The following is a 17,500-nucleotide window of genomic DNA, read 5'->3' on the forward strand; positions in this document are numbered from 1 at the left end:
TGGCCATTGTTTGGCTGGGTGTCCGCTGTTGTTATTGTTAGCTTGCTGGCTAGCAGATGTTACTGTACCGATAGCTAGCCTGCCCCTCAAACAAGCGGCTGACAACGAGCCGATACGTTTAGCCAACACGGTGACAAGAAGAGGATCGGGCTACCAATATGCAGTCGAAATCTGAGAGAAGATAGAAGCATTATCTCCTGCCTTCATCATTAGCTACTATGAACTAGCTACGACTTCAGATACATCTATTTTACTCAATTCTTTAGTCAGTTACGCTTGATAGGTAAACGTACTTACAGATAGCTAGCTACAGCACTTACCACTATATACTCGAGAAATCTTTTCAGTTTCGGCCAAAGTCATTTACAAAAAGAAAACTGTAATTTGAGCAGACGTTCATTAAAAGTTAGTCCACCATCTCTCGTCCCAACAGCCCACTGTGATTGACACTCTACTCCTCCAATCAAGGGGAAGATTTGCTCTGACGTTAGCACCACGTTTTCTGTTTACATGTGCGCTGAATACATTCTTTACATTTTATTCATTAACAGAAGCCTTTTCCCCAAAGCGACGTATACATAGTGCATATGGAAAGTACAGTTAAAGATCATGGATTAGAAGTGTTCAGTTCTAACAGTATTTTGGTGGGCAGAGTAACGGAACAATCCGTATTTATCAGTGTAAGTAGTGTAAGTAACCACATCTTAGCTACCAGGCACAGTGTAACAAATACGACATTGTGCGTGTTTGAGGCTGGAAGCTCAAAGGTAATGAAACACAAACATGAATCTGGGTGCAGACGAGTTTCAGAGGGTCACTTCTGAGTAGATAGGCATGTCTATGACAGAGTGCATGTGGTGCAGTCAGTAGCTCGTACAGATTCTCTGCTGCTGAACATTAGGACATTCCTGCTGTGCTGGTGAAACCTGGTGACCATTCATGTGAGTGTATATGAGAGGGAGAGTGTATATGTGTGTGTATATGTGTGTGTGTGTGTGAGGGTGTGTGTGTTAAGAACAGTCAGAAGCAGAGTAGGAAGAGTTGGTTTTAACAGAAATATTATCATTTTCATCATCATCATCTCTAGGTCACATGACAATCTGGCCACACCAGGTACTTCTCCATGGCAAACAGGGTAAATCTCCATAGCAACCCGTCGTCCCCAGGAAGCTCCCAGTGAACTGAGTATCTGTCCGCCAGCATCCATGTGGTCTATACAGCTTGTTACAAAAATAACACCATGCTTATTTACACTCACTCCAAAATATTATACAACACACATTTATATGGGGGTGGAGGGGGATGCCATGGTGACCAGGACAGGAGGAGGGGATGGATTTCTGAGTCTCTGGTTGATGACATCACTGGGCTTGTTTGAGTCTCCCCCTCCTACAGAACGAGAAACTAAGGAAGAAAGGGGGGGGGGGGGGGGGGAATGGGGAGAAGAGAGGGGGAGTGGGATGTGGAGAGTGAGGGGGGAGAGAGAGAGAGGGATGGGGGAGGAGAAAGATGGGCAGAGGAAGAGATAGGAACATGTCCTGACAGGACATGGTAGGCACTGATCTAAACACACACACACACATAACCCCGCCCTCTGTCCCCAGGCCAGTATCTTATTGGCTGACAGCTGTCTGTGTGCAGGGTGCCATTTCTGCAGCTGGAACATGGAGGGTGACCCAGCTCGTCACACACAGGGGTGTGGGTGTCTGTGTGTATATGTATGTGTGTGACAGTGTGTGTGTGTGTCCTCAGTGGCGCCTCATCTTGACCTTTCGACCCTCACTGTGCTTGTCGTATTCCTGGCCCCGCCTCCAGACGCTGTCTGAAGTGTTGCTATGGCGACCATGACGGGAGAGGGCAGAGCGGCGGTTCTCCTCCTTGTCCATCTCCAGAACCCTCGGCCTGGGGAAACATCAAGCATGGAGAACCATGTGTGTGATGTGTGTATGGTGTGTGTGTGTGTATGGTGTGTGTGTGTGTGTATGGTGTGTGTGTGTGTATGGTGTGTTTGTGTGTATGGTGTGTGTGTGTGTATGGTGTGTGTGTGTGTATGGTGTGTTTGTGTGTATGGTGTGTGTGTGTGTATGGTGTGTTTGTGTGTATGGTGTGTGTGTGTGTATGGTGTGTGTGTGTGTATGGTGTGATGTGTGTATGGTGTGTGTGTGTATGGTGTGTGTGTGTGTGTACCTGTGAGCAGCATCAGGGTCAGCTCTACGGTGAGAGGAGCGTTGGGCCTTCAGGGGGGCGTGTCTCTCCTGGGGGGAGGAGCTAACGGTGACATCAGAGTCCAGGCGGGGTGCGTCCGGTCTTGTCCTACCAATCCATACATGATCAAAACATGATCAATACATTATCAATACACTATTCATCCAGTTCCAGTAGTGTGTGCTGATTGGCAGGTGCGTTGCAGTGGTGACTGACTTCCTGAGGATGATGACAGCTCTCCGCTGCTTGATGTCCTGGGGGCGGATACAGTGTGTGATGTCGTCAGCTGCGTAGCCACTAGAAAAGAGGGGGGGCAGGGTGAACATATCATTCACACAGTGAATCAATCACATCAACCACACACACACCTGTCACCTCCCCCTTCACGTGCACACTCTTACCTAAGAACCGTTACACTTCCCCTCCTCACCGGTAGCTCGAGCACGGGTTCGGACACGCGAATGGGCTTGAATTGAAAGCGGCAGCCGAAGCAGAGCGCGCTGTCACTGAAAAACGACACCGACACTATGGGCCGTGCAAAGATATGCAGCGGGTCCACGTGAGAAACGATGCAGCCTCCGGGTTGATAGTCATTAATCACAGCGCTGTTGACGAACCCCTCCGGTATAACTCCGCTTGACACGAGCTTCTTTATCACCAGCTCGTGCACCCAGTCCGGAATGTCATCCACCTCTCCTTTCCTGTACAGCCGCTCCTGCCCAGGGCCCCGTTTCTCCAGCTGCGCCCCGTACGTGTAGCCTTCCCCGAAGAAGTACTTGTTCCTCAGGGGCGCGCGGTCTACCGTGTGCTCCCGGTAAAGCCCCGCCTCCCCGTTAGCGACCACCTCGTCAATCTTTTCCTCGATTTGAGCGCAATCCTCCGGTGTGAAGGTGCTCTTCTGCATAATGCCGCTCTTCACGCGCCTCACTTCATGCTCATGGGTCTCCCCACCGTCACTGTGCTCGAGCTCATCATCCTCGGATTCCCGGTACTTGCGCTTCCGTCCGTTTCCGTTACTTTCGTCCGTGGTCTTGTTTCGGTACTCGTCTCTATCAGTAACTTTGCTCTTGTGCTCGTCCCGGTGCGGCGTCATCGACTTCAGTTTCTCCCGGAGATCGGAGAAGCCACTGGCTGCCATGGCGACTCTCTGAACTAGCTCTAAGGAAGTCTAACAAACTGTTTTTCTGATTATTTGACTTCCATGTTCCCGCGGCAGGCAGGGGGCAGGACTGGACCCTTGGACCGCACAGCTGTCCCTCCGCCAGCCTCTGTGTTATGGTGTTGGCTGCCGTGCCAACAGCACACACACGCTCATCGACGCCAGCAAATACAAAGGCGAATCTGTCAGTAATGACGCGCAGGAGGAATATTCCAGTAAAATAACACGACCACTTGTTTAACAAGTCTATATTAGCTGACTCGGTCACTCTGCTAGCGGCGTCAGGTCAGCCTCACCTAGCTGCAACTGGCTAGCTGCTGCTAGCTTCCTAGTTAGCCGCAAGTCTCACTGACTAGCAGGCTAATGTTAACTACCTACGCACTATATCAAATGCACTAAGCCAGCATTTCTTTTGACAAGGCGAAGTAGAAACCCCGAAGAGATTGTAAACATAGCCTTACGCTCTCTGAGCAAAAATATACACATATAAGTTCTACGTTTGTCCAGATCTCGTGGTCGTTTGGCTAATTACATAAAAATATGGAGTCTGAAAATAAATCCGCTGAACTGCACAGGCGCACTGAGAACAGTGTTACCAACTATCGCGAGACAAATAACCAACCGTAGCTTCAGAAACAAGCTCTAAACAAGCCCAATATTATCATTAAATCTGAGCCTGCAACATGTGACACTGAAACCACTCCTGAGTATAATAGTAATAGCTCTTGTCCAGTCTTTAAGATTATTGCTGATATTTTTGTGAGACTATGAGCGGACAGGCTGAATGCATTTGGGAAAATAGCCATCACAAATGTAACTAACCAAGTTGCTTGTCAGAAAAGGCAACTATATAACCCCAAACAATGCAAACCTTAATTTTTTCAAGCGACTTCAGGAAAAAAACTTTGCATCTCAGTCTAGGAGCAACTCTGATAGCAGAGAAGGGTTCCTCTTATCCATTGGGAGGTTGAAGACGATATGAGTTGTGTTCTGATTGGTAGGGAGGGAAATACGTCAGAATTATGGCTTGCTGATTGGGTGTAATTCAGATCAATCACCATGAATGACTACCTCACACAAATAAAAACCAACTCAATAATTCACTAGTACTGCTTGCAATTACATCTGTAATGTGGTAAAAATGTAGTTTTTACAAAACATCCTGATAAATGCAAAAAATAAATAAACAAAACTAAAACAACTGAAGATTGTCGTACAAACACAACATCAGTACAAAAATACTAACAGTTGAGGTTTCAGAGCAGAGAGACTGGAAAGTAGAAGCATTCTTATCTCTCGTGTTCCCTGGACACACACACACACACACACACACATCACTAGCACAGATCAGCCAAACTCTGAAGAGAACACAATTACACCCTCAATATAAATAACACACGTTATAAATACACCCAGCTGCATACAAACACTCATTATAAAAATATATTCTCTGGTTCACATCACACTTGTGAAACCCTGGAGAACCTGGGCCAGGCGCGAGCTCCTGGCTGTCAACAATATGCAAAGGCTCATGGGTAATCATGTGTCTCATCCTTCTGACTTTGATCCTAGTGAGGAAGCAGGAAATAAACAGGAAGTTCTTCAGACAGACAGGAAGGAAGTGACGCTAAAGAGGAGGAATCAGAAGCCACTGAGACCCAGACCAGTGATGGAACCAGTCTGGTGCTGCTGCCTCTCTCTGGTGGAGACATGAGATACTGCAGCACCCCTCTGGTGGAGACATGAGGTACTGCAGCACCCCTCTGGTGGAGACATGAGGTACTGCAGCACAGGGGCTGAGAAGGCTCTGTACTGTGGAAGACCTGAAGCCTTGAAGAGGTAGATGTGTGTGGTGTGGTGTGTGGTGTGTGTGTGTGGTGTGTGTGTGTGGTGTGTGTGTGTGTGTTATAGTACGGTGATCTCGCTGGGGGGCAAAGTGAGTCTCTTCTCCCGGACAGACATCATGTTCTCGACCTGCATGGCTACCACTCTACACAACTCCAGACCCTACACACACACACACACCACAGACCACACACACAACATATAGTTAGAATAGTACTATAATAGTACGGCAAGATCAGCAAGGTAAGATGGTGTGTGGGCTGCATGCTTGCATGTGTCTGGTGTGTGTGTGTGTGGTGTGTGTGTGTATGGTGTGTGTGGTGTGTGTATGGTGTGTGGTGTGTATATGGCGTGTATGGTGTGTGTGTGTATGGTGTGTGTGGTGTGTATATGGCGTGTATGGTGTGTGTGTGGTGTGTATATGGTGTGTGTGGTGTGTATATGGTGTGTATGATGTGTATGGTGTGTGTGGTGTGTATATGGTGTGTGTGTGTGTGGTGTGTGTATGGTGTGTGTATGGTGTGTGTGGTGTGTATATGGTGTGTATGGTATGTGTGTGTGTGGACCTGTTCCAGCTGCAGCTGCATGACCCTGTGTGAGCAGGTGTCTCCCAGGGTCAGGTCCACGTAGGGATAGCTGCTCCCCGCACCAGGAGACTGCGTGCGGCTGGACTGGACCTCCACCAGGGGGACCCCCACCATCCGCTCCTGCACCACAGGACCCACACAGAGAACTACAGCTGCACCACAGGACCCACACAGAGAACTACAGCTGCACCACAGGACCCACACAGAGAACTACAGCTGCACCACAGGACCCACACAGAGAACTACAGCTGGGGGTGGTGGGCCCTGCTTACGTGAGTGTCTTTATGCAGGAAATGCAGTCCGTGTTGATTGACAGCCAGGATGCAGGGGGCGTGGACGGAGGAGGAGCTACAGCTGTGGATGTAGAAGAAGGAGGAGCCAAACATGGGGAACGCACTGACTAGACCTGCACACACACACATACACGCACACACAATACACACATTAGAATAGATGGGGTATAACTCAGAGGAAGCGCACTTGACTGCAGATCCAGAGATCCAGAGATCTTAAGAGATCAAGAGATCGCAGGGTCAAATCTCCCATGTCAATGTACGTACATTGTGTTGTTATTATCAATTGAAAATTCTGTAAAGAAAAGTGTGTGTGTGTTACCTAGGAACTGGGTTCTGGTGTTACCTAGGAACTGGGTTCTGGTGTTACCTAGGAACTGGGTTCTGGTGTTACCTAAGAACTGGGCTCTGGCCTGGTGGGGGCTGAGGATCTGCACCTGCTGCAGGTGCAGTGTTGCCATGGCAGCCCACTGTTGGGGGGGCTGTTTCCCAAAGAGAGGGGCCGGGATGTACTCTGACAGCTCATGACTGGGACACACACACCACACACACACACACCATACACACACATACACACCACACACACACACCACACACACACACACACACCATACACACACCACACACACACACCATACACACACAGCACACACACACACACACCACACACACACCATACACACCACACACATTAGTAAAACATCAGTGTGAAGGTGTGTGTGTGTTCCTACATGCTGGGTGTGAAGGTGTGTGTGTGTGTTCCTACATGCTGGGTGTGAAGGTGTGTGTGTGTTCCTACATGCTGGGTGTGAAGGTGTGTGTGTGTTCCTACATGCTGGGTGTGAAGGTGTGTGTGTGTTCCTACATGCTGGGTGTGAAGGTGTGTGTGTGTTCCTACATGCTGGGTGTGAAGGTGTGTGTGTGTTCCTACATGCTGGGTGTGAAGGTGTGTGTGTGTTCCTACATGCTGGGTGTGAAGGCCAGCTCCTTGGCTCGGTGCTGCAGAGCGGCTAGCTTGGAGATCTGGTGGAACTGCTGCTCACTGACCTTCCCCCTGGACAGCACACTCAGCAGTCCCTTACGGTAGTCTGGTAGCACCTACACACACACACACACCATACACACACACCATACACACACATCATACACACACACCATACACACACATCATACACACACACACATCATACACACACACACACACACACACACACTCACACATCATACACACGAACACATAGGGTCAGGGGTGAGGGTCCTGGGGTCAGGGGTCAGGGGTCAGGGGTCAGGTACCTGGTTGTAGTGCATGGTGACACACAGCTCATTGTGGAACTTGAGAGCCTGGGTCCAGACGACCCTGCGGAACCAGAGAGAGAAGCTGCTGTCCACACGCTCCGCCTCTGTCACCAGGTCCAGCACGTACTCACGCCTGTTCAGGGGACGCACGTTCCCACCTGCGCACACACACACGGCACATCACACATGGTGTGTGTGGTGTGTGTGTGGTGTGTATGGTGTGTGTATGGTGTGTGTGGTGTGTGTGTGGTGTGTGTGTGTGGTGTGTGTGGTGTGTGTATGGTGTGTGTGGTGTGTGTGTGATGTGTGTATGGTGTGTGTATGGTGCGTGTGTATGGTGCGTGTGTGTGGTGTGTGCGTGTGTACGGTGTGTGTGTATGGTGTGTGTGTGGTGTGTGTATTGTGTGTGTATGGTGCGTGTGTGTGGTGTGTGTGTGTGTACCTCTGTTGGTGACGAGGAAGATAGTGTATTCGTCCATAGCCTCCAGCCTCTCTAGACACATTTCATAACACAGCTCCTCTATTATGTCCAGCGCCACCTGCAACACACACACACATCAAACACACATTCTCACAGTTACAGACACTCACACATCCAGGCAGAAAACATTCACACACCAACTCACCTATATCCACACTCACACGCACACATCAAACACACACATTCCCAGTTACACACACACACAACTCACCCACAACCACACACACACTCACAGAGCAGGTCTTGATCTTGAGGTGGCGCTCAATGCCTCCAGGAAACAGGAACAGCTGACGCTTGGAGCTCCGCCCCGCCTGAAACACACACGCAACCATGGCTACCAACACCCAACCAGTAAACAGAAGTACTCCTCTGATGTCACAACTCCACACACGAACAGGTGAACAGGTAGACAGGTAGACAGGTAGACAGGTGAGCAGGTAGACAGGTGAGCAGGTAGACAGGTGAGCAGGTAGACAGGTGAACAGGTAGACAGGTGAGCAGGTAGACAGGTGAACAGGTAGACAGGTGAGCAGGTAAACAGGTAGACAGGTGAGCAGGTAGACAGGTGAACAGGTAGACAGGTGACCAGGTAGACAGGTGAACAGGTAGACAGGTGAACAGGTAAGAGCTGTGGTGCTGACCACCATGGCCTGCAGCTCCATGCTGCTGGGAACCACAAGGCGGCCGCCATACTGGAACGTCTTCCTCAGGTTCTGCTCACAAGCCTTGGCAATACCTGTCAATCACAACATTATCAGGCCTCAGTCAGCCAATAACAATTCAGGAACAAGCCTCAGTTAGTCAGTCAAAACGCAGTCAAACCTCATTATCACACCTCCCGAGGTGTGATAATGAGGTTTGACTGATAAGAGGATAAAAGATCTCGGACCAACACGATTTACAAATCCAGCAGCAAACTAGTGACCAAGGACAAAGCTACAACCAGGGCTACAACCACCTGCTCTTTATGCGAAACGGAGTTGGCTGGCTGGATGTTCAGGTAGCCTAGCTAGTTAACATGCTTTTTGGTAGTGGATGGGAGGATATTGTAAAAAAAAAAAGATATCCTCACTATCTTGTTTTGTTTGTAACTTGAATTTTGTATCGTATTGTCTTGCTCTTCTTAAAAACATAGTTGTTTAAATAAAGTAGTGGTGGTTGTTTTGACCAGTTTCGAAGTGCTGCTTTCTGTTTCTTTGCCCCCCACCCCAACCCCAACTCCCCCCCAAAAAATGATCACCAGCCGCTACTGGTCCCGCCCCTTCCTCCAGAGTCACCAAGGGAAATGTGTGTGTGGTGTGGTGTGTGTGTGGTCTGTGTTACCCTGGTACTGGCCCCCAGGGCTGCGGTAGGCATCCTGCAGGAACTTTAACAGGAAGGGCTTTAGGACCTGGGAGCAGTGGTGGAAGGCAGTTAGGATGTAGAGCAGCCTCCAGCCCCGCTGGCAGCTATCCCTGACACACACAGGGTCAAAGGTCACTGGCTGGGATTGTGTTGTGTGTTTTGTTTGTTGTGTGAGTGTGTGTGTGTGAGTAACTCACGGTTTGGAGCTAGTGTTGGAGCTCAGCTGTTTGAGCAGCTGGCAGTAAGCCTCATCCCTCATCAGACCAAACTCTCCAATCAGCTGACAGGAGAACACACACACAATGTTACACACGCACACTGGAGACAGAGGTGTGTGTGTGTGTGTGTTTGTACCTTGAGGAAGGTGCTGACCACTTCCTGTTCTGACTGTCCCTTTACAGGATGGTCTCCCATGAACCTCATCACCGCTGAACATGACATCACAAGATATCACAACACAGGACATTACGTCACATAACATGACATCATAGAACTTGACATCATAAAATATTACATCATAAAACATGACATCAAAGGACCTGGCATCATTTCATGGCACATTACATCGCAGGATTTAACATCACAGTGTATGACATAGAACATGACATCATAGGCATGATGTAATACATTTCATGCCGTGACGGAATAATATGCGCCTGGTGGGCGGAGCTACATGCGCCAGGTGGGTGGGGCTACATGTGCCAGGTGGGCGGGGCTACATGCGCCAGGTGGGTGGAGCTACATGCGCCAGGTGGGCGGGGCTACATGTGCCAGGTGGGCGGAGCTTACACAGGAAGATGTCCGTGGCCACACGATTCATGGTTGGATCCGAGAACTCGATCAGAGACTCAGACAGTGGGGTCTGTAACACACACACCACACACACACATACCATACACACATTCCATACACACATACCATACATACACACCATACACACACAACAGATAGGAATCACACACACAGTAATGTATAAGATCATTGTGAAGCTCTATGAAGGGAAGGTTCCTGAAAGTTCGAGAGGGTTCTAGAGGAAGGTACCTTGGAGAACCGAACCATCTCAAATGGATCTCTGGAGTCCTTGTTCTTGTTCTTCAGAGAACCTCTAAGACAACACAGAACATTATGGTTTGAGTGTGTGAAAGTGTGTTTGTGAGAGTGTGTGTGTGAGTGTTTGAGAGTGTGTGTCTCACCCCCTGCCAGGTTGTCTGAAGTACTTCTTAGCAAACTCCACCAGGTCGTAGCGTCCATCCTCCACCTGCTCCAGCACCAGCTCTCCAAAACCCTCCAACGACGCCTGCTGGACACACACGGAATTGCAGCAACCTGCTACTGGGAGAGTTTGTGTGTGTGTGTATATGTATCAATGCGTGTGCATATGTATATGTGTGTATGCATGCATCTATGCATGTTTATGTATGTGTGTGTGTACCTCCAGCGTTTGGTCGATCTCATGTGCTGCCATGGTGGACGCCACGGCAACAGCAACGGCTGAGGACACGGCGACGCGCCCCGCCCCCCCGCGAGGCTCCGCCCTCCGGTCCAGCGGCAGAGACAGGAAATCAGGAGCAGCTGTGGGGCGCACACAGTCCCCCGGGAACACCCCCGCACGGCCAAACACTGCGCCGAACTTCCACCCTGCCCACACATGCAGACACGTACACACATACACACACACATCATGCACACACGTACACACATACACATCATGCACACACGCACGCACACATACACACACACATCATGCACACACGCACGCACACATACACACACACACACACATCATGTGTGTGTTTATGTGTGTGTTTATGTGTGTGTTTATGTGTGTGTTTATGTGTGTGTCTATTGTCTCACCAAAGTCCTGCGTGTCTCTCTTTAACTCCTCTAGAAACACCACCTTCTTCCTCACCACACAGCCGTAGGCCTGACCTGCAGAACACACACACACACACACAGGGATGAGCTCCTGCACACTAACCCTAACCCTGACCTGCAGAACACACACACACACACACACACACATTACATTTACATTTAGTCATTTAGCAGACGCTCTTATCCAGAGCGACTTACAGTAAGTACAGGGACATTCTCCCCGAGGCAAGTAGGGTGAAGTGCCTTGCCCAAGGACACAACGTCAATTGGCACAGCCGGGGAATCGAACTGGCAACCTTCAGATTACTAGCCCGCTTCCCTAACCGCTCAGCCCACACAGGGATGAGCTCCTGCACACTAACCCTAACCCTGACTTGGAGAACACACACACACCACACACAGGGATGATCTCCTGCACACTAACCCTAACCCTGACTTGGAGAACACACACACCACACACAGGGATGATCTCCTGCACACTAACCCTAACCCTGACTTGGAGAACACACACACCACACACAGGGATGATCTCCTGCACACTAACCCTAACCCTGACTTGGAGAACACACACACACCACACACAGGGATGATCTCCTGCACACTAACCCTAACCCTGACTTGGAGAACACACACACCACACACAGGGATGATCTCCTGCACACTAACCCTAACCCTGACTTGGAGAACACACACACACCACACACAGGGATGATCTCCGCTGCTGTTCCAGGGGATGTCATCAGTGTGGGCCTCACCCTTCTCCAAGCTGTCCATGACCTGCAGCCTGATGATGTCACCCTTGTGGAAGCTCAGACACGAGTGCTCATCTGTCACATGGTTTCTCTCTGCAACCACATACTCAGAGTCCTGCAGGGGAGAGGAGAGGGTGTGGGTATGTGTGTGTGTGGTGTGTGTGTGTGTGTGGTGTGTGTGTGTACTCAGAGTCCTGCAGGGGAGAGGAGAGGGTGTGGGTATGTGTGTGTGGTGTATGTGTGTGTGTGTGTGGTGTGTGTGTGTACTCAGAGTCCTGCATGGGAAAGGAGAGGGTGTGGTGTGTGTGGGTGTCAGTGTATGAGTGTGTATGAGTGTGTATGTGTGTGTACCTTCTTGATCTCAGTGATGAATTGGTCTATCAGGCTCTTGACCTGTGCAGCCTTGGCAGAGAACAGGATCAGCTTCTCATTGGTCAGGTTGAACTCCAGCATGTTCTCTGACGGGATGGTAACAAACAGGATGTCTGCATAACTACGGAAACAGACACACGTTACCATGGAAATAGAGATTTGCTCAGTAGCTTTGGTAACACTTTATATTGAGGTTATATTAACTGCCATGTAACTACATAACAACAAGCTTTCTACTGTAGCCTATACTGCTCACAAAGTACCATGTTATTACAGTGTCACGGCTCACACGGAGTCTGAGCGCCGATCTGCGTCACCAGAATATTAGACGCACCTGTTTTGTGTTGGCTTATTAGGATGATACAAGCTGAGCTGTCTCTGACCTCATGTGAAGCCGTGCGGCGTTTGCCCTTTGTTCTGTATCATGTTTATTTCTAAGCAAAGTTCTTGTGCAATTTCATCCCAAAACGTCGACTCCTTGCCTGCTTGATAGCACATAGCAACTATAATGTACCCACAATGTTTAAACTACGGGATTACTATGTAGATACATGGTAATTAATGTAAACTTAATGGGAAGTGTTGCTGAAACTTTGATTTCAACACACACACACAACCAGATATACTTTCACTCACACACACACACAGACACACAGACACAGACACACAGACACACAGACACATACTTTCACTCACACACACACAGACACACAGACACACAGACACACAGACACACAGACACACAGACACAGACACACAGACACACACAGACACGCCCACATACGTGTAAGGCCTGAGGACTCTGAAGTAGTCTGGAACTGCAGCGCTGCTCTTCACTGTCTTCAGCAGCTTGATCCCACTGTGACACACAGCCAGCACCTGCACCCCTGTCCCCACGCTGCCCTGCACACACACACACACACACACACACACACACACACACACACATCATACACACTGTGTCTAGGTGTGTGTGTGTACAGGTGTGTATACAGTAGTGTGTATCCAGATGTGTGTATACAGGTGTGTGTACAGGTGTGTATACAGTAGTGTGTATTCAGGTCAGACTTACGGAGGCAGGGAACAGTCTGGAGAAGTAGATGTCCAGGGAGTCTCTGGCTGCTGTGACAACAGACTTCTTCACTGTCTCGTCTTGAGTGTCCTGCATCACCCCCAGTTTAGCTGTCAGACACACACAGCACACACACACATGTAGACACACACACATACACATACACAGACACACACACACCATACACACACCACACACATGTAGACACACACACGCACATATGAAGACACGCACAATCACCACACACACACCACACACACACACGTGCACATATAGACACACACACACACATTGTATTTATTTTTCTCAGTACAACAGGTGATTTTTCAGGTGCATTGTAGGTATTATAGTATTCTCACCAAACAAAGCCTTCATCTTCAGCCTCTCCTCACTGGTAATGCGAACACAAGCCTCAGACAAGGTATCATTCACCACCTACAGGAGACAGACAGACAGACAGACATCAGTAGGGTTACAGCAGAAGACAGACAGACAGGCAGACAGAGAGACAGGTACACAGACAAAGAGACAGGCAGGCAGGCAGACAGGCAGATATCAGATAGACAGGCTGGCCGGCAGGCAGGCAGGCAGGCAGGCAGGCATCAGACAGGCAGACAAACATCAGACACATAGACAGACATCAGAAAGACAGACATACTCACCTGTTTGAATATGAGATCCAACACCAGAGGATGGTTGAAACTGTCCTTGGGGTAGAACACCTGAAACACTCCAAAGAGTCAGGTGTGTACCTCCTTCCTCAGGTACAGTAGTGTGTGTGTGTCTGTGTGTACCTCCTTCCTCAGGTACAGTAGTGTGTGTCTGTGTCTGTGTGTATCTCCTTCCTCAGGTACAGTATTGTGTGTGTGTGTCTGTGTGTATCTCCTTCGTCAGGTACAGTAGTGTGTGTCTGTGTGTATCTCCTTCGTCAGGTACAGTAGTGTGTGTCTGTGTGTATCTCCTTCCTCAGGTACAGTAGTGTGTGTCTGTGTGTATCTCCTTCCTCAGGTACAGTAGTGTGTGTCTGTGTGTACCTCCTTCCTCAGGTACAGTAGTGTGTGTCTGTGTCTGTGTGTACCTCCTTCCTCAGGTACAGTAGTGTGTGTCTGTGTGTATCTCCTTCCTCAGGTACAGTAGTGTGTGTCTGTGTCTGTGTGTACCTCCTTCCTCAGGTACAGTAGTGTGTGTCTGTGTCTGTGTGTACCTCCTTCCTCAGGTACAGTAGTGTGTGTGTGTGTCTGTGTGTACCTCCTTCCTCAGGTACAGTAGTGTGTGTCTGTGTGTACCTCCTTCCTCAGGTACAGTCTCCAGGGAACGTTGGTGTAGGTGTAATGCTCTTCTGTCGTGCTGCGATGGAGTTTAGTCTGGATAGTCTCCGCCTCCACCGGAAGCTCCCGCGACACTATAGGACGACATGGTTGTCAATCACCAAAGCTACTCACTCACTGACTCACTGTGTGTGTGTTTGTACCTGGGGGGTGAGGTGGGAGGGGCCTAACGGGAGCCCTCCTCTTGGTGCTCTTGGTGGGTTTAAACCCCGCCTCCTTCATGGCAGACGCAGAGGGGGAGGGGCCAGGTGGGTGTTTGGGCTGGAGACAGGAAGTATAACAGGAAGTATAACAGGAAGTATAACAGGAAGTAACTAAACTGTTACGGTCGAGCGTCTGTCAGTGTGGGGAACTTAATGTCCTCAAGTATAGAAAAATATGAAAAACTTGAACCTTTTGCCTCAAAACCTTTTCGGTGGGTGTTAGGGGTGTTTTGATTGGGAGTGAATGGTTGGGCCCCACTAGGATAGAAAAACCAGCGTGTGTGTGTGTGTACCTGTGGAGGTGGAGGGTTGTCCATCTGAGGTTTGAGGATGTGTAAAGCTTCATCACGAGGAGTCTGCTTTTTCAGATACTTCCCTTCTGGTCGCCTACACACACACCACACATATACACCACAGATACACACACACCACACACACACACACACCACAAATACACACACACCAAACATACACACACACCGCACATACACACACACAATAAGACAGTACTGAAGAGTGTTGAATAAGGTTGTGTCCATGGAGAGGAGAAGAGAAAGTGTGCATGTGTGCATATGTGTGTATGTGTGTATGTGTGTGTATGTGTGTACCTCTTGCCGGGGGGCAGGGGCTGTGGAGGGGGAGGAGGAGAGTCGTATTGGCGGATGATGTCTCTGACGTTGCAGCTGGGGGTGATGCTCTCCTGCTGCTCTGACCACTTCACCACCTCTCCAGCAGGGGGCGGTGGAGCAGTCACCACCGGGGCTGCACACACATTCAACATTACACACCCACACGCATGGACACACACACATACAAACATTACACACACATCTCTGATTCAACTCTCTTCTATAATGTTTTATTGTGTGTGTGTGTGTGTGTGTGTGTGTATCTGTGCTTTGTGTGTCTGTATCTGTGGTGTGTGTGTGTGAGGGGTTAGAGGTTAGGGGTCGGGGGTTAGGGGTCAGGGTTGGCTCTCACCAAACTTCCTGGCCCTCTGGTCCTTGTTGATGGGGATGGTTGGAGCTCTTCTCTTGGCAACACTGTCTGTTCCCGATGACACGCCCTGGAGAGAGACATGGTGACTACACTGACCCTTGACCTTTACCGTGACACCTGACCTTAACACCTGACCTTGACACCTGATCCCTCACTTTAACACCTGCCAATGACCTTAACTCCTGAATCCTGACCTCTGACCCTACAACATAGAATGGGGGCTTCTCACTTGGGGTGTGCTGGCTTTAGGCTTCGTCTCCATGGTGACCTTAAGGCTCTTCTCTGCAGCATGAGGGGCGGGGCTTGAAACAGACAGGGGTGGGGCTCCTGGCTGGGGGGCGGAGCCAGCAGGGTCGGGGGAAGTGGGATACGAACTGGGGGGGAGGTTGGCATACGGAGAGGGAGGGATGGGGGAGTAGGGGGAGGAGTAAGGGGAGAGGGGGTGGGGGAGGAGAGGGCTCATGGGGGGGCTGCTGATGGGGGAGGTGGGGGGTGAGGTGATGGGAGTGGTAACCAAGGCCATGGCCTGCATGGTCATCTGCTGAGCCTGGGAGGGAGGAGAGGGGGGAGGAGGAGGGGGAGGGGGGCAAGAGAGGGGGGAGTGGGGGCAGGAGAGGAGGGGGGGCAGTGGTAGGGGGAGGGGTGACATGGTGATTATTTGAAGAGAGGAAGAAAAGGGCAAGGACAGAAGTGGAGGAGGTAGCCATGGTTACCATGATTACAGCCTGCTGGTTGATAATGGCTTGCTGCTGCTGAGCTATCACTGCTTCCTGAGAGTCTGGGGGAGGAGGAGGGGGAGAGGGGGGGAGGAGGAAGGAATTAGGATGTTGTCTGATAACAGGTGAATTAAAAACGATGCACAAACAAGGTGTTTAGTGATGTATGTTGTTGTTCAGAAGCAACATAGCTCCAGTGCTATAACAGGTGTAATATAACAGGTGTAATATAACATCTGTGTGCTGAATGTAAACAATCAAGTAGCTACTCTCAACCTTCATAGTATATATAAACCCTTTTAAACATGGTTTCTATGGTGATACAAACACAAGAACATGGTTTCCATGGTGATACAAACTACTGAACATGGTTTCCATGGCGATGCATACGTGTGGCTGCAGGAGGGGCGACCGGGGAGAGCGGGGGTGATATAACCTCTCCTGGCATCATGGGTAGAACCCTCACCGCTGCACACGCACGGAACACGTTACACACAACATGTTACACACATACAACATGTCACAAGAGAAAGGGAGGGAGAGAAAAAGAAGGAGAGAGAGGAAGAGAGAGAGGAAGAAGGAGAGGCTGACCTCCCGGCTGGGGGGGTTGTCCGTAGGGGCTGCTGTGACCCCCGACCCCTCCACCCCCCCTCAGTCTGCTGGACAGCTCTGAGGGACGCTCCACTTCCTGGGGGCCAAAGGTCAAATGTTACACCAGAGTGTACCAGCGCTGCCATGCAAGGCGCTGGCCTGCACATCAGGAGCAGCTTGTTTCAGTGTCTTGCCCCAGGAAACTCCCACACATGGCCAGGAGGAGTCGGAGATCACACCTACCTCCTGAGCCACAGGAACCCCTGTGGTGTGTGTGTGTGTGGTTTGTATGTGTGTGCATGTGCGTTGATCTGGGTGTGTGTGTGTGTGAGTGAAGGTGTGTGTGTCTGAGTGAAGGTGTGTGTGTGTCATTAAATAGTAA

The 17,500-nt window shown here is 49.9% G+C and overlaps 3 protein-coding genes across 3 annotated transcripts in view; all 3 read right to left on the minus strand.

Moving 5' to 3' along the window:
- The window catches only part of mief2 (mitochondrial elongation factor 2), a 4,649-nt gene extending 4,209 nt beyond the window's left edge, over positions 1-440 (minus strand). Inside the window, exon 1 of the mRNA XM_067259734.1 lies at positions 321-440. The gene's annotated coding sequence lies outside the window, so the exon portion shown is untranslated. The remainder of the gene's footprint in view (positions 1-320) is intronic.
- A 592-nt stretch (positions 441-1,032) lies between these two features.
- Positions 1,033-3,898, minus strand: alkbh5 (alkB homolog 5, RNA demethylase). Its single transcript, XM_067259598.1, has 5 exons — positions 2,607-3,898; positions 2,422-2,502; positions 2,188-2,313; positions 1,784-1,902; positions 1,033-1,404 (listed from the first exon to the last, which is right to left on the minus strand). Exons 1-5 carry the CDS (start codon positions 3,341-3,343, stop codon positions 1,283-1,285), a joined length of 1,185 nt encoding a protein of 394 aa, XP_067115699.1. The 5' UTR covers positions 3,344-3,898; the 3' UTR covers positions 1,033-1,282.
- A 584-nt stretch (positions 3,899-4,482) lies between these two features.
- The window catches only part of myo15ab (myosin XVAb), a 32,993-nt gene continuing 19,975 nt past the window's right edge, over positions 4,483-17,500 (minus strand). The window contains exons 42-73 of the mRNA XM_067258982.1: positions 17,119-17,215; positions 16,927-16,995; positions 16,525-16,595; positions 16,041-16,358; positions 15,794-15,878; positions 15,421-15,574; positions 15,106-15,199; positions 14,753-14,870; positions 14,568-14,683; positions 13,944-14,003; positions 13,641-13,716; positions 13,282-13,391; positions 12,994-13,112; positions 12,189-12,330; positions 11,841-11,952; positions 11,065-11,139; positions 10,643-10,848; positions 10,404-10,510; positions 10,252-10,315; positions 10,000-10,072; positions 9,565-9,638; positions 9,408-9,490; positions 9,190-9,320; positions 8,508-8,602; positions 8,100-8,177; positions 7,828-7,924; positions 7,383-7,543; positions 7,054-7,187; positions 6,484-6,617; positions 6,069-6,202; positions 5,776-5,916; positions 4,483-5,371 (exon numbers count right to left, since the gene is read on the minus strand). Of these exons, the coding sequence (XP_067115083.1) occupies positions 5,270-5,371; positions 5,776-5,916; positions 6,069-6,202; positions 6,484-6,617; positions 7,054-7,187; positions 7,383-7,543; positions 7,828-7,924; positions 8,100-8,177; positions 8,508-8,602; positions 9,190-9,320; positions 9,408-9,490; positions 9,565-9,638; positions 10,000-10,072; positions 10,252-10,315; positions 10,404-10,510; positions 10,643-10,848; positions 11,065-11,139; positions 11,841-11,952; positions 12,189-12,330; positions 12,994-13,112; positions 13,282-13,391; positions 13,641-13,716; positions 13,944-14,003; positions 14,568-14,683; positions 14,753-14,870; positions 15,106-15,199; positions 15,421-15,574; positions 15,794-15,878; positions 16,041-16,358; positions 16,525-16,595; positions 16,927-16,995; positions 17,119-17,215 (3,630 nt within the window). The 3' untranslated portion in view covers positions 4,483-5,269. The remainder of the gene's footprint in view (positions 5,372-5,775; positions 5,917-6,068; positions 6,203-6,483; positions 6,618-7,053; positions 7,188-7,382; positions 7,544-7,827; positions 7,925-8,099; positions 8,178-8,507; positions 8,603-9,189; positions 9,321-9,407; positions 9,491-9,564; positions 9,639-9,999; positions 10,073-10,251; positions 10,316-10,403; positions 10,511-10,642; positions 10,849-11,064; positions 11,140-11,840; positions 11,953-12,188; positions 12,331-12,993; positions 13,113-13,281; positions 13,392-13,640; positions 13,717-13,943; positions 14,004-14,567; positions 14,684-14,752; positions 14,871-15,105; positions 15,200-15,420; positions 15,575-15,793; positions 15,879-16,040; positions 16,359-16,524; positions 16,596-16,926; positions 16,996-17,118; positions 17,216-17,500) is intronic.

This window comes from Osmerus mordax, chromosome 21, assembly GCF_038355195.1.
Source record: "Osmerus mordax isolate fOsmMor3 chromosome 21, fOsmMor3.pri, whole genome shotgun sequence".
NCBI classification, from domain to species: domain Eukaryota; kingdom Metazoa; phylum Chordata; class Actinopteri; order Osmeriformes; family Osmeridae; genus Osmerus; species Osmerus mordax.